Here is a 16891-nt window from a genome sequence, read left to right as displayed (position 1 = left end):
GGCTGAGGCAGGAGAATCACTTCCCAGGTCGGGGCGGGCAGCGGGAGAGGGCAGTGGCAGCAGAGGAGGATGCAGTGAGCCAAGATCACACCACTTCACTCCAGCCTGGGCAAAAGAGCGAGACTCCATCTCAAAGAAAACACAAAAAAGAACAAAGTATTTAATAGTTGTTAGAAGAAAGAAAAGTAAGACTTACTTCTTGATACAGTTGGTCATGAGAAGATGGACATCTTGTCTTTCATCTAACAGCAGCATTGCCCCTAAATAGCCAATGCGTTTGTCTGTAAATTTTTGAGAGGCAATAAGCTTGAGGCACTCCAACTGCAAAAAAGAAAAAAAAAAAAGAAATTAAGAACTTGCTACCATAATCTAGAAAAGCAATGTTTTTAACCCAGAGTCCCCAGTTGGCTAAAGTACAAACGTGTTTCATCAAACTACCTAACTCTTTTCTTTTTTTTGAGATGGAGTTTCACTCTGGTTGCCCAGGCTGGAGTGCAATGGTGCAATCTCAGATCACTGCACCCTCTGCCTCCCAGGTGCAAGCCATTCTCCTGCCACAGCCTCCCGAGTAGCTGGGATTACAGGAATTAGCCACCACACCTGGCTAATTTTTCTATGTTTAGCAGAGACGGGGTTTCACCATGTTGATCAGGCTGGTCTCGAACACCTGACCTCTGCTGATCCGCCTGCCTCGGCCTCCCAAAGTGCCGGGATTACAGGCGTGAGCCACCATGCCTGCGCCTGGCTTTTCTTTTTTTCTAAGACAGGGTTTTGCTCTTATAGCCCAGGCTAGAGTGCAATGGTGCGATCCCAGTTCACTGCAACCTCCACCTCCTGGGTTCAAGCGATTCTCCTGCCTCAGCCTCCCGAGTAGCTAGGACTACAGGCCCCCACCACCACACCCAGGTTATTTATTTATTTATTTATTTTTGTATTTTTAGAACAGACAGGGTTTCAACATGTTGGCCAGGCTGGTCACGAACTGCTGACCATAGATGATCCGCCCGCCTCAGCCTCCCAAAGTGCTGGGATTACAGGCGTGAGCCACCATGCCTGGCCAAACTACCTACATCTTTTTAGAAGGCAAAGATTTAAGACCTTTGCATATCTTAATAGAAATCAAGTTCAAGAACAGATCATTTTAGCAAGGCCTCATGATATTTGCCATTCAAATAATCTCTCAGTTTTACATTAGTTTTGCAGATTCACACAAACATAAACTAGAAGTATTATAATAAGAGATTAACAACTCAAATTCTTAATCTCCAAGTTACATTAAATGAGCACCTAACGTGTGTTTAAGGTATGGTTCCATTTTGGGAATTAAAAAACTCAGTAACTGGAAATACACCAACCCATCCTAATCATAAGGAATGTATAATTAATTTAAAAAAAGAGAGGCAATAACTAAGTTTAATATAATGTGGAAAGTATGTGAATCAAGTACATTTAGAGCTTGATCCAAGTACTATGGGAGGGGGCAAGGGTTTAGGAATCCAATACAGAAAAAACAAAAAACAGGAGAACTCAGTAGTGGAATTAAGCTAAAATGATTTACATGATTTCTTCTTTACATCATTGATAGAAATAGCTTCTTACGGCTTAAGAGTTCTTGTAAATTAGTTTGTTCCTCGATCTGGCCTTTCTTGAAACGCCTTCAAAATCACTGACATACTTTATCACTCCATCTTGACAAACATGGAAAAGGCCAAAACATTACCTTTACAGCAGTATTCAAAGGGCGAACACAAGACAGACTAACAAAGAAGAGTTTTAAAAACCATGATCCCCTTTAGAATCATACATCCCAAGGAAAGGGGCTCAAATGGAGACCTGTGTAACAGGAAGTTAAAATCACGTGAGACTACTTTCCATTATGAATTTATCTACTAAATTCGAAAGTGAAATTGAGAAAAGTAAAACAGTTCCACAGAGTTGTTTCAAGCTATTTAAAAATTGCTTTCTCAATGTACCTGCATTAAAAACATCTAAAGTTAGCTGAATACTATCACGAGCATTTCAAAGAAGTCTCCAAGGAAAATAACCAGGATCAAAAAGGAAAACATAAATACCTTGTGAAATTGAAAAGATTATGTAAGTAACAAACCTTCCCTTTCTTCACATTCAATTAAAATTTAAAAAGCAATTTCTGAAACAGAAGTTGACGAAAGTCATCTTTACAATGTCAACAGAAAATTTACTAAGGTGAACGAGAAAATCAGAAGCTAAAATATTATCAAACAAATCTTACTCTTTTTCAAACTGGTTTTTCAAGCTTCTCATTTCATAATTCTGTAAATATTTTAGTAGTGAAAGCAAATGTTCCAAGAATCAGGTATCAGAATTTTCATCACACTCATTCAATCCTACTTCTGACAAACTCCAAGCATTGCACAAATAAATTATCCAAAAACATTTTATTAGGAATAGGACATACTCTTAGGCATTAATAATACTTTGTGGTTTTAGGGTCAAGTGTTTTTTTTGTTTGTTTTTTAAGGATGACCGTTTCTTTATTAAACTATACAAAAAAGGCAGCTGGTAGCAGTGGCTCATGCCTGTAACAATGCCAGCACTTTGGGAGGCCGAGGTGGGTGGATCACCTGAGATTAGGAGTTCGAGACCAGCCTGGCCAACGTGGTGAAACCCCGTTTCTAATAAAAATACAAAAATCAGCCAGGTGTGGTGGTGGGCGCCTGTAATCCCAGCTACTTGGGAGGCTGAGGCAGGAGAATCATTTGAAATTGGAAGGCAGAGGTTGAAGTGAGCTGAGATCGCACCCCTGTACTCCAGCCTAGGCAAAAGAGCCAAACTCTGTTTATAATTTAAAAAAAAAAAAAACAAAAACTATACAAGAAAGGGAGGGGAAGGGGGCAGCTGTGGGGTTTGGTCCCACCCCCAGACTGGCGCTGTCTGAAAGGAGGGAATCTGAGGGAGATCCCAGGCAGGATAGGGATGGGCAGGACATGAGGCTACCGATGCAGAGGTTAGGCAGGAGAGGCTCCGGGGGGGGTGGGGGGTGTTGGGGGGGCGGGAGGGAGGCAAGAAGAAAACGAAGAGAGAGGAGCAACTGGGGCCAGCTGGGGAGCTCAGATGGAGCAGGTCAGGAGGTGGAACAATGGCAGAGTGAGGATGGAGGGGTCAGTGTCTGGAGAGGTGGAAATGAGAAAGCTGGGTAGAAAGAAGAGGGTGGGGGCTCTGGTGCAGGGCCCAGAGCAGGGAGCCAGGTGAAGAGTGGCTTCACTTGTCTGCTCCCACCCAACCTCCAGGCCCAGAGAGGCCTCCCATCCCCAGCCTGTTGGTAGGGGCTCATGCCAATGCCCCATTCTGTCTTCTGCTGCTATGGATCCGGTTCATCCTCTTCTTCAGCAGCTCTCTTCAGCTCGGGCCCTTCATCACCATCATCTTCCTCTTTGGGCCAGTTCTCCTCCTCCTCCACCACTTCCTTCTTTCACTCTTTCTGGCTTGCCTTCTCCTCCATCTTCTCCTTCATGTCCTTGGTGCCCAACTCAGCCACTGCCTCCACACTTTTCTCCAACACGGTGTTGGGACTGGGGCTAGCAGGGAGCTAGGGTCCCAGGGCCAAGACAGAGGGGCCCTGGACAGTGGATGGTGACTGAGGCTGGAACCTGGCATTGTGGCAGCAACAGCAGCAATGGCTGCTCAGTCGGGTCAAGTTTTAAGACAGACACACAGTCATCAGTGACTGATGAATACAAGCTGTTGTTTTTTGTGACATTTGTTTAAGACATACCTAAACTTTGCCCCCTCTCTCTGTGTGCAGCAGGCATAGAGAAGAGGGGGAAACACAAAACAACCAACCAAAAAAACCAAGCAAAAAAAACAAAAAAAAACCCCTTACCTAAAACATAAACAGCAAAAAGAAAAACTAAAAGTTAAAGGGGCAAGCATTATTTCAATATTCCCCCATTTATACAGGGACTTTGCTTCAAAAACAAGCATTTGCTTTTTTAAGGTGACAAATCTAAGGGAAAACGTAAGGTTATATGACTGGAAATAGCATCTGATATATACACTCCAGTGATGGATTAACTCTGATCACACTTTATACTTAAGTGGCCAGCAACAGTGCTAAGAATATACCATGTTTAATCTTTAAGAATGTTATCAAGGCTGGGCGCAGTGGCTCACACCTGTAATCCTAGCACTCTAGGAGGCCAAGGCGGGTGGATTGCCTGAGCTCAGGAGTTCTAGACCGGCCTGGGCAACACGGTGAAACCCTGTCTCTACTAAAATACAAAAAATTAGCCAGGCGTGGCGGCGTGTGCCTGTAATTCCAGCTACCTGGGAGGCTGAGGAAGGAGGATCACTTGAAACCGGGAAGCGGAGGTTGCAGTGAGCTGAAATCGTGCCACTGCCCTCCAGCCAGGGCGACAAAGCGAGACTCCATTTCAAAAAAAAAAATGTTATCAGTTTTCAAATGTTGAAAAAGAAAGATAAAGGTTAGGGGAAAAAAGTACAATGGGGGAGATGCACGCAAAAGAAGGGCATCCATTTTTCCATAGCAATCTCCAAATCTCCAAAAGTAAAACTCCACACTGTTGCATGAGTTAAAGAACAGAAGGAAAAAAGTAATCAATTACATGCATCTGCCCCTTAGGTAACAATCTCAAATATTTCAGCGGAGTACTACTACTCCACTTAAAGCTACTTGAAAAACCCACCTGAAACATTTCTAACTACAACTCTAGCAGACGCTTTAAGACCAGAGTAAACAGTCCAGCTTTCATATCCACACTCCACACAATTAACGGAAAACTTTTACTTCACAGCAGAAGCATTCTAGTCAGAGATTAGCAACAAGCCTAAGAGATTGAAGTTTTCAGCCCCCTTTGTAACAAATATAGTGCCTGAAGAAGTGGTTCCCAAACTTAACTAGTCAGAACAGGTAGGAGAGTTTTGAAAATGATGGGTCACCTCCCCCGCCCCACTCCTGCCGATATTATGATGGAGTAAATTTGATGTAGACACCAACAATTTTTACAAAATTTTTCTAGATGACTCTCTTTTTTGGGGGGTAGGAGGGACAGTCTCACTCTATCACCCAGGCTGGAGTGCAGTGGTGTTATCTCAGCTCAATGCAACCTCCTCTGACTCTGGCGTTCAAGCAGTTCTCGTGCCTCAACCTCCCAGGTAGCTGGGACTACAGATGCGTGCCACCAACCCCAGCTAATTTTTGTGTTTTTATTATTGATAGGGTTTTGCCATGTTAACCAGGCTGGTCTCAAACTCCTGGCTTCAAGTGATCCGCCCACCTCGGCCTCCCAAAGTGCTGGGATTATAGGCATGAGCCACCATACCCAATCTATTTCTTTTTAATATTCAGAAATAACTGCCTGGTTTATACACACACACCTAAAATCATCATTTTTGAAAAGCAAGCTTGTTATAACTGCACTACCACTATGTAGGCCTGGCAACATAAAATCTATATAGAGCAGAGTCTGTGTTTTCATTCTTCGGGCAAAAAAACAAAAAAACAAAAACCTGACATTCCTAGTGAATCCAATTTTTTCTTTTGAGAAAATGATGAAATATTCCACTCAAAATACATAAAACTCACTTAGCAGTCACTGACCCACCAAGCGGCTTTATCAAATCTTAACATTTCACCCTATTTATTTTAAAGTTTTTAACATTACAGATTCAACTGAAGCCCTCTGTGTACGGGGCCTCAATCTCATTTCTCCATCCCAGAAGTAATCAAAACCCCAAACTGCTGCTCATGACTGCCATGCCATATATTCTTACTGCACATGGAGAGACAGGTGGTCTGAAATGTTTTAAACTTTAAATAAATATCAAACTGTATTCCTGCTCTTTTCGCTCAACAGCTTTGAGTATTACTCACATCAAGACAAGATGTTCCAATTCAGTCAAAACTCATTGCTACATAGTATCCCACTTTTGAATATAAACTTACTTATTATCTGAGGACAAAGAGATTGTTTGCAATGTTTTATTATTAGAAACACTGCTGAAATGAATACTCTTATACATACATGTCTTTGTACTGGACAATTTATCCACCTGGGGGGTAGTACCCCAGCATAGTACCAGCTTAAGTACTTTTTGTATACTGGACAGTTTATCTAGGTTATATACCTAAGGAGGCTTGATCAAATTCAGATTTTTCCGGTTTTGCTTTGTTCTGTTGTGATCTTTTTGCAAATATGCACCACTAAGAGCCAGTGGTAAGAACTTTCATCAGGAGGCATATAATTATTTCTGGTAGTTGTCTCTCTTTTGTGACTTTAGCAGCACTGACGATCATCATGGGTTGCAAAATGATTATATTTGAATTCTTCCCTTAATTTATTAGTTGGACTACAGCTCTAAGAAGAAACTTCTCTATACAGAAGAAAGGCCATACTATTGCTAAGGAAAGGTAATACACATGTTTATTTCAATCAATTACAATTATTATCCTTTTTTTTATTGACAGAGTCTTACCGCCAACCAGGACGGAGTGCAGTGGTGCGATCTCGCCTCACTGCAACCTCCGCCTCCCAGGTATAAGCGATTCTCAAGCCTCAGCCTCCGGAATACCTGAGATTACAGGTATCTGCCACCATGCCTGGCTAATTTTTGTATTTGTAGTAGAGATGAGGTTTCACCATGTTGGTCAGGCTGGTCTCGAACTCCTGAGCTCAAGCCATCTGCCTGCCTCAGCCTCACAAAAGACTGAGATTACAGGTGTTAGTCACCGCACCCGCCTACCATTATTATTCTTTTTTTTGTTTCTTTTTTTTTTTTTTTTTTTTTGAGACGGAGTCTTGCTCTGTCGCCCAGGCTGGAGTGCAGTGGCCGGATCTCAGCTCACTGCAAGCTCCGCCTCCCGGGTTCACGCCATTCTCCTGCCTCAGCCTCCCGAGTAGCTGGGACTACAGGCGCCCGCCACCTCGCCCAGCTAGTTTTTTGTATTTTTAGTAGAGAAGGGGTTTCACCATGTTAGCCAGGATGGTCTCGATCTCCTGACCTTGTGATCCGCCCGTCTCGGCCTCCCAAAGTGCTGGGATTACAGGCTTGAGCCACCGCGCCCGGCTGTTTCTTTTTTTTGAGACGGAGTCTCACTCTGTTGCCCAGGCTGGAGTGCAGTGGCGCAGGCTCAGCTCACTGCAATCTCCTCCACCTTCTGGGTTCATGCGATTCTCCTGCCTCAGCCTCCTGAGTAGCTGGGATTACAGGCACCTGCCACCACGCCCGGTTAATTTTTGTATTTTTTGTATTTTTAGTAGAGGTGGGGTTTCACCATGTTGGCCAGGATGTTATCGAACTCCTGACCTTGTGATCTGCCCGCCTGGGCCTCCCAAAGTGCTGGGATTATGGGCGTGAGCCATCATGCCCAGGCGATAATTATTCTTACTAATGTTCAAAGTATCTCTTTTGGGGGTATGACAGCCTCTTCTGGTGACTACTGAAACCTTTTGACATGATCTTTGCAGTCTTTCCTGCTTTCTGGCATAGTAATATCGTTATTTTGTACATTTTCTTACCCTGGATTTGGGATCAGCCATCTTTCAAATGGGCTGAAAATAGTATTTGGAGACCACAATCTAGGCTTAAGGATAGCTCATTGCTATGGGTCTGGTCATTAATGCTGAAGCTTTTCAAGGCATAGTACCAGCTTAAGCACTTTAAGAAAAAATTTCTTAGTGTGAAAAAGCGTGTCTACTAAACCCTATATGAATCACCCGCATATTACGGTAGAGCATTTGTTTACAGCTTTAACAAGAGTGGTTATTATCATCACTTATTTGCAATAATGTACTACCTGTACAGTGTAATAAGAAAATAAGAAAATGTATAAGGATGTCAAAGGAAAAAAACAGAACTGCCATTGTTTGCAGATAATAGTAGTACTGACTACATGGGAACAATGACATCTACAGAGACTCTTAGAACCAAGTTCAATAATGTGGCAAAGTAGATAAATATTTTTAAAAATCAATTGTATCACTATAGATCTAAAACATAATTATGTAAAATTTTATTTATTTATTTATTTATTTTTTTTTTTTTTTTTTTTTGAGACGGAGTCTCGCTCTGTCGCCCAGGCTGGAGTGCAGTGGCCAGATCTGGGCTCACTGCAAGCTCCGCCTCCCGGGTTCACGCCATTCTCCTGCCTTAGCCTCCGGAGTAGCTGGGACTACAGGCGCCCACCACCTCGCCCGGCTAGTTTTTCGTATTTTTTTTCAGTAGAGACGGGGTTTCACTGTGTTAGCCAGGATGGTCTCCATCTCCTGACCTCGTGATCCGCCCGTCTCGGCCTCCCAAAGTGCTGGTATTACAGGCTTGAGTCACCAAGCCCGGCCTTAAAATTTTAAAGGATACTATTTGCAACAGAAACAAGAGCTCTAAAGAACCTACAAATACATTTCTCCAAAGATGTCTAAGACTTAAAAATCCCATGTTTTAAGCGAAATTTAAAAAAAATTTTTTTAAAGATGTATAAGAATTTATGGAGAACATTGTAAAATTTAGAGAAGCTAAAGAAGTGCAGTCCTATGCTACACAGATGGAAAGGAAGAATATCCTACACAGGTAATTGGGTATATAGCAAGCAAGGCTGGAACTGGGGAAAAACAGAATCAGGCCCAGCCTGGAAGCTGCATACTACTGACATGTGGAAACGTAGATTTCCATTCCACAAATCTTATTATTTTTCTAAGAGAAATGAGGAATCCAGATTTCTATGGAAATTCTTTTTTGTTCTTACGTACTGGCAGAAACCATTTTAAATACCATACAGGACAAAAAAGAACACATCTGTGGAAGAATCTGGCCCCGAGCCACCAGTTTTCTACTCCTGCAATCTACCTACTTCTTTAGATAATTCATTAATATTTCTGGGTTGTGCTTAACCCACACATGGAAAAAGGTTACACACACTACAGGAAATCTATGACCACTTTTGTTATAAAAATGGTGAGGATACTGTCTCTTACATTATTAAGAGACTCCTATACCAAAGGTCCATATAAAAAAAATCTCTTAGAATTCAGTGCTTCAAAAAACATTGCTGTCCTTTAGGAAACGGTAAAATGCATAACATTTGAGGCTTTCTATATACAAACTATGTGTCTAACACTTACTAACTTACTCTTCATAATAACACTACAAAGTAGGCATTAAGACTGTCCCCATTTTACAGATGAGGAAACTGAGACACAGAAAGGTTAAAGACCATGCTCAAAGTCAGAAGTCACATGCAGGCAGTCTGGTTCTCTACAGTTTTGCTCTTCCATCTTGGCAATAACAACTACCTAACAGGTGACTGTCTCTTTTCTTGCCTTAGCTGTCACGCCAACAGCAACTACACATGCCTTATGCTCTAAATGCTTCCTTTTTCCAACTCTCAATTTCTACTATTTTTTTTCTCTTTAATGTAGATGCTGGTAGTTTATGCCATCTCAAATTCTTTGTACAGCAAGAAAGGGCTAAGTTGTTTTTTTTCTTTTTTTTCTTTTTTTTTTGAGACAGAGTCTTGCTCTGTCACCCAGACTGGAGTGCAATGGTATGATCTCGGCTCACTGCAACCTCCACCTTCCAGGTTCAAGCAATTCTCCTGCCTCAGCCTCCCGAGTAGCTGGGATTACAGGTGCTCACCACCACGCCTGGCTAATTTTTGTCTTTTTAGTAGAGATAGAGTTTCCCCATGTTGGCCAGGATGGTATCAAACTCCTGACTTCAAGTGATCCCCCTACTTTGGCCTCCCAAAGTGCTGGGATTACAGGCGTACGTCACCGTGTCCATCCTACCCTACTCCTTAAGTTTTACTGTAAAATTTAAGACATAAAATATAGCTACTAGAAATTTTTAAATTTCTAATGTGGCTTATATTTTATTTCTATCAGCATCCTATTAGATACTGCAGTAAAAAGTTTTTAAAAAGGTAAAATTAGTTTTAATAATATTCTTTAGTCAATATATCTAAAATATCATTTCAACATATGATCAACACAAAAATTATTATTAGGTATTTTACACTTGCTTTTCCACTAAAGTTTCTATATATAGTATGTACTTTACACTTACTGCACATCTCAATTTGTACATTTTCATCAGAAATAGCTGAACTAAAAAGAAAAAAAGAAATAGCTGAACTGTATTTAGAGTTCATAAAATTTACTGTTTATAAAGTACACTAACATACCCAAGTTGTTTAAAACACATTTAAAAGTCTTCCAATAATAACTAGGCTAGGTGCGGTGGCTCACATCTGTAATCCCAGCACTTTGGGAGGACAAGACGGGTAGATCACTTGAGGTCAGGAGTTCAAGACTAGCCTGGCCAACATGGTGAAACCCCGTCTCTACCAAAAAACAAAAATTAGCTGGTGTGGTGGCGGGTGCCTGTAGCACAGCTACTCAGCAGGCTGACAGGAGAATCGCTTGAACCTGGGCAGTGAAGGTTGCAATGAGCTGAGATCATGCCACTGTACTTCAGCCTGGGCAACAGAGCAAGACTACATCTCAAAAAAAAAACAAAAAGTTTTCCAATAACTAAATCAACTACCAAAAAAAATCTTATTTTCCTTTAGGATTCACCTGAGCTGAAACAGCCACATTCCAAGAGGTCAATAGTTACATGCAGCTACTGGTTACCATAATGAACACCGCATCTAACAAATAAAATGCAATTAAAGAGTGGCTGCAGGCTGGGCGTGGTGGTTCATGCCTGTAATCCCAGCACTATGGGAGGCCAAGGCAGGTGGATCACCTGAAGTCAGGAGTTTGAGACCAGCCTGGCCAACATGGTAAAACCCCGTCTCTACTGAAAACACAAAAAAATCAGCCAGGCATGGTGGTGGGCGCCTGTAGTCCCAGCTACCAGGGAGGCTGAGGAAGGAGAATGGCGTGAACCCGGGAGATAGAGCTGAGTGATTATTGACTCACTCAGTGAGTCACTGTGGCTCTGTGATGGCTTACTGTAGCCTCAACCTGCTGGGCTCAAGCTCTCCTCCTACCTCAGCCTCTCGAGTCACTGGGACTGCAGGTGCGTGGCACCACACCTAGCTAATTTTTTTTTTTTTTGAGATGGAGTCTCGCTCTGTTGCCCAGGCTGGAGTCCAGTGGCGTGATCTCAGCTCACTTCAACCTCCTTCTACTGGGTTCGAAAGATTCTTCTGCCTCAGCCTCCCAGGTAGCTGGGAATACAGGCGTGTGCCACCACACCTGGCTGATTTTTGTATTTTTTGTAGACATGGAGCGTTACCATATTGGCCAGGCTGGTCTCGAATTCGTGACCTCCTTATCTGTCTGTCTCGGCCTCCAAAGTGCTGGGATTATAGGCGTGAGGCACTGCTCCCGGCCCCCCAGCTAATTTTTTGAGACAGAGTCTCACTCTGTTGCCCAGGCTGGAGTGTGCAGCGGACACCACAGGCTTACTTTCTACTCAGCTCACTGCAGCCCCGACCTTCTGGGAACCACACCAGGCTAATTTTTGTAGTTTTTGTAGAGACAGGGCTTTGCTGTGTTGCTCAGGCTGATTTTGAACTCTTGTGCACAAGCAATCCACGTGTCTTGGCATCTCAAAGTACTGAGATTACAGGTGTGCACTACCATGCTTGGCCAGCTAATTAAAAAAAAAAAATTGGGGTGGGCGTGGTGGCTCATGCCTATAAACCCTGCACTTCGGGAGGCTGAAGTGGGCCGATCCCAAGGTCAAGAGATCGAGACTATCCTGGTCAACATGGTGAAACCCCGTCTCTAATAAAAATACAAAAATTAGCTGGGCATGGTGGTACGCACCTTAGTCCTAGTTACTCGGGAGGCTGAGGCAGGAGAACCGCTTGAACCCGGGAGGTAGAGGTTGCAGTGAGCTGAGATTGTGCCACTGCATTCCAGCCTGACGACAGAGTAAGACTCCTTCTCAAAAAAAAAAAAAAAATTATAGAGTAGGGATTCTGTCACATTGCCCTGGCTGGTGTTAAACTCCTGGGCTCAAGTGGTCCTCGGGCCTCAACCTCCCAAAGTGCTGTGATTATGGGTGAGAGCCATAGTCCCGTTACTTAGGGCAAATTCTTGAATTTGGAATCAGAGTAGATATAAGATTTTGGGGGACATTTCATTTTGTAAAAAAACTCTATATATTTTCTAAGATTCATTTCTTTAATGTGTTTAAATAGAATGTGCTTTTAGGGTTAGGTGGCATTTCGGGGTATTTTGGGACTTAATTATTTGATAAAATATTTAATTCTTAGGTAAAAAGTGTAAATGCTCAAGAAAACTGTGCTAAAATTTTATCATAAAATATTTTTCTGAATGGGACTAGGAATCATAATTTTAATTTCTTATTCTGTTTCTTCTCTTTAAATGAGTCACCATCCTGTTCATATCAGTAATTTGGTACCCCATCCGTTGGAATTACCTTTATAATATGCCTGTGAAAGGTTCATATCTAGGTTTTGTCACCTGCATGTATGAATCACAGTGCCATTTTCATCTAGTGTATGATAACAGCCACTTTTTTTTTTTTTTTTTGAGATGGAGTCTCGCTGTATTGCCCAGGCTGGAGTGCAGTGGCGTAATCACAGGCTCACAGAAAGTAAGCCTGTGGTGTCCACTGCACACTCCAGCCTGGGCAACAGAGTGAGACTCTGTCTCAAAAAATTAGCTGGGGGGCCGGGAGCAGTGCCTCACGCCTATAATCCCAGCACTTTGGGAGGCCGAGACAGACAGATAAGGAGGTCACGAATTCGAGACCAGCCTGGCCAATATGGTAACGCTCCATGTCTACAAAAAATACAAAAATCAGCCAGGTGTGGTGGCACACGCCTGTATTCCCAGCTACCTGGGAGGCGGAGGCAGAAGAATCTTTCGAACCCGGTAGGAGGAGGTTGAAGTGAGCTGAGATCACACCATTGGACTCCAGCCTGGGCAACAGAGCGAGACTCCATCTCAAAAAAAAAAATTAGCTAGGTGTGGTGCCACGCACCTGCAGTCCCAGTGACTCGAGAGGCTGAGGTAGGAGAGCTTGAGCCCAGCAGGTTGAGGCTACAGTAAGCCATCACAGAGCCACAGACTGGGCCATAGAGCAAGACCCTGCCTCCAAAAAAAAAAAAAAAGAATATGCTCTTAAAGAACTTAATTGGGAATATATAAATGTACTGCTTACAAAATGTTAATAATGGTTATCGCTGAGGAATTAAGAGTCTTCCCCCTCACTAGACGTTTTTATAGCCCAATTTCTAATCTATCAGATTTCTGTAAATCTAACCTAATACTTAAAATCAATCAACAAGAACACATGGGCATCAATTTGCTTTATACTATGACACATACTATATGGATAACCACCTGGATCAATTTTTGATGTGATAAAGCTTATAATTGAAACATGAGAGCTCCAGGGTTTAATTCTACTTCTAACACTCTATGAATGAAATATGAAATATATTTCAAAGAATGTATTATATTTTAGAAACTATTCATGTGAAAAAGAATACTATTATGACACTAATTCTGTCCCAAACCAAATACGTTAATATATTGATGAACCGGCAGTTGCTTCTGCCTGGCCCCTTTTCTTTTGATCCAGTCCCCTTTCCTCTGATACTAACACATCAGTTTTTCTTTGGGAAACTAATGGACTCCCACTCTCGATCATATATTTCTAAAGATGTTGACCCCACTCCAAATCCGAAGATGAGCATAAAACCCAAGTCAGTCTGGTAACATTAAATCCAGTACTTTTTTGTTTTAACTTGGGGGCAGGAGATCGCCTTCCACTGAAATTACTGACCTAAACAGAAAATAAGCTGCTGGCTATCTTTCCTGATAGTGTTGTACATTCTTTCTTTCAGTTTTGCAGTCTGTTCCTTAGAGAGACTATTTAGCATACAATACAATTCTTAAATTATTAAAATAAAATTTAATAGCATTAGTATGAAATAAAAAATAACCCACTATTTCCTTTTCCGTGACTAAATTCCACTCATGACAATACAAACATGGAAAGAAGAAAGGACTTATCATTGAGACTATCATTCTCAAAACTCACACTGGACATATTAAATAGTAACCATTTTTGCATGGGAGACAATCAGCTGCTCAAGTTACAGCAATCAAGGCACAAAGTAATTAAAAGAAAAAAAAAAAAAGAAAATAGACGCCACCAATTGGCAACCACCTAGTTTCCTTAACTTAAAAACATATTGTGGGCTGGGCGCGGTGGCTCATGCCTGTAATCCCAGCACTTTGGGAGGCCGAGGTAGGTGGATCACGTGAGGCCGGGAGTTCAAGACCAGCCTGACCAACATGGAGAAACCCCGTCTCTACTAAAAATACAAAATTAGCCAGGCGCGGTGGCACGTGCCTGTAATCCCAGCTACTCGGGAGGCTGAGGCAAGAGAATCACTTGAACCCGGGAGGCGGAGGTTGCAGTGAGCCGAGATTGTGCCCTTGCACTCCAGCCTGGGCAAAAAGAGTGAAACAACTCCGTCTCAAAAAAAAAAAAAAAAAATACTGTGAACTTCTCCACATAACATTGTGCCCAGAGAAAATAATTAAGACGACATTTAGCAAGCCTTTTAAAAAAAAAAAGAAAGAAAGAAATGGGATTTTACTTTGTTACCCAGGCTGGAGCACAGTGGTGCAATCATAGCTCACTGAGGCCTCGACACTCGAAATCCTCTTGATTTAGCTTCCTGAGCGGCTGGGACTAAAGGCATGCTCTATTATACCAGGCTTTTTTTTTTTTTTTTTTTTAAGAGCAGGGTCTCACTATGTTGCCCAGGCTGATCTCAAACTCCTGGTCTCAAGTGATTCTCCCACTTCAGTGTCCCAAGTAGCTGGGATTACAGGCACAAGCCACCATGCCCAGCAAGAAACATTTTCTCAAATATTCATTATAGTCCAGGCACTCTGGCTGAACAATCACATAATCCTGGTCAATCTTTAAGCAAGCTAGCTATCACCATCAAAACATTCTCTCATCCGCATAATGAGATTCCCAATGGAAAGGATAATTGATGGCAGTATCATGCCTTTCCGGGTCTGCAGCTTGCTCTCTCAATCTTACCCTCAGTTCCACAATAATCAGACTACAAGGCTATCAAAAGCACCTCCCCACCAGAAAAAGATGGATAATCCCTGAGCAACAGTGTCAAAGAATACCCTTGCTACATGTAGTCTCAGCCCAGCCTACCTGTCCAAAGTGAGCAGGGTAGCCCAGCATGTGCATATACAGTAATTTTGCCACATTCCGACATCGGTATGTATTGTCTTCTTCTCTAAAAGATGACCGGATTGCAGCACATTCTTTCTGGATCATTTCTCGTTCTTCAGCTTGGGTTCGGGCTGTCCGGATGGTCCGGATCAGCTCCCGCAATCTGATGGGGGCTGGCATCCTCTGGATATGGAAAGACATTAAATAGAGATGTTCACATTTTTTACTACCAAAGCTATTCACGCAACTTCACATTTAAATTTTTGACTAGTTTTTAAGAATTCAAGACTTGCCAAATCCAGCTCAGCTAAGCTAAACAAAGCTTGTTAAGCTTCAGCAAAGCTATTACATACGACCTCTCAACTCTGTACATTTTTTTGTAGCCTCTGGAAAGGCTACAAACAAAAATGGTTAAGTATTACATTAAGCAAAATAAGACAAAGAATACACTAAATATGTAAAGTCCATCACTAATATCAAAATATCTCAGAAACTAATACAACTCAAATCTTTAAGGAAAGGTCTATGCCTAACCTTAAAAAAGATAGCTATTTTCTGTTCAACTGTTGTTAAACACAACATAGCTCAACAAAAATAAATACAGTCACAATCATAGCTCAATTCAACAAAATATGAGTGATTGAGAAGACCAATTGTCAGATTAAAACACATTCAACAAACTGTAATCATCTCAGTACACTGCATATACTTTGAAAATGTGATGAGGAAAAAATAAACTAATCACAGAAAACAAGGCTATTAGTGTCATGAATATCTTTTAAAAGTAAAAAAAAAAAAGTTAACAAAGGACATATAACAGCCTAAATAATTGTTAACAAACAAACAACAACAACAAAAAACAGAATGTGTACCACCTAATTTCAAGAATTACTACAAAGCTATAGTAATCAGGGAAATGTGGAACTAACTGAATTTAAGAATATACTGAAGCAGGCCAGGCACGGTGGCTCACGCCTGTAATCCCAGCACTTTGGGAGGCCAAGGCGGGCAGATCACCTGAGGTCGGGAGTTTTGAGACCAGCCTGGCCAACATGGAGAAAACCCCATCTCTACTAAAAATACAAAATTAGCTGGCCATGGTGGCACATGCCTGTAATCCCAGCTACTCAGGAGAATCGCCTGAACCCGGGAGGTGGAGGTTGCAGTGAGCCAAGATCGCACCACTGCACTCCAGCCTACGCAACAAGAGTGAAACTCCGTCTCAAAAAAATAAAATATGCACAAGTGATTTTTAACAAAGAGACCAGAATTATTCAATAGGAGCAAGATAGTCTTTTTTTTTTTTTTTTTTTTTTTTTTTTTTTGAGACGGAGTCTCGCTCTGCCGCCCAGGCTGGAGTACAGTGGCCGGATCTCAGCTCACTACAAGCTCCGCCTCCTGGGTTTACGCCATTCTCCTGCCTCAGCCTCCCAAGTAGCTGGGACTACAGGCGCCCGCCACCTCGCCCAGCAAGTTTTTTGTATTTTTTAGTAGAGACGGGGTTTCACCGTGTTCGCCAGGATGGTCTCGATCTCCTGACCTCGTGATCCACCCGTCTCGGCCTCCCAAAGTACTGGGATTACAGGCTTGAGCCACCGCGCCCGGCCGATAGTCTTTCAATGAATGGTGCTGGCAACTATATCTCTCCATGGGGCAAAAAAAATTAATCTCAATCCTAACCGCACACAATACACAAAAA

The 16891-nt window shown here is 42.2% G+C and overlaps 1 protein-coding gene across 3 annotated transcripts in view; it reads right to left on the bottom strand.

The window, feature by feature from the left end:
• The window catches only part of AP1G1 (adaptor related protein complex 1 subunit gamma 1), a 90719-nt gene that overhangs the window by 46771 nt on the left and 27057 nt on the right, over positions 1-16891 (bottom strand). For all 3 annotated transcript variants that reach the window (XM_033218897.1, XM_033218895.1, XM_033218896.1), the window contains exons 2-3: positions 15172-15375; positions 197-321 (exon numbers count right to left, since the gene is read on the bottom strand). In XM_033218897.1, the coding sequence (XP_033074788.1) occupies positions 197-321; positions 15172-15372 (326 nt within the window). In that variant the 5' untranslated portion in view covers positions 15373-15375. The remainder of the gene's footprint in view (positions 1-196; positions 322-15171; positions 15376-16891) is intronic.

This window comes from Trachypithecus francoisi, unplaced genomic scaffold, assembly GCF_009764315.1.
Source record: "Trachypithecus francoisi isolate TF-2019V2 unplaced genomic scaffold, Tfra_2.0 Lachesis_group10, whole genome shotgun sequence".
Taxonomy (NCBI): Eukaryota; Metazoa; Chordata; class Mammalia; order Primates; family Cercopithecidae; genus Trachypithecus; species Trachypithecus francoisi.
This window is presented reverse-complemented; position numbering and strand designations above follow the sequence as displayed.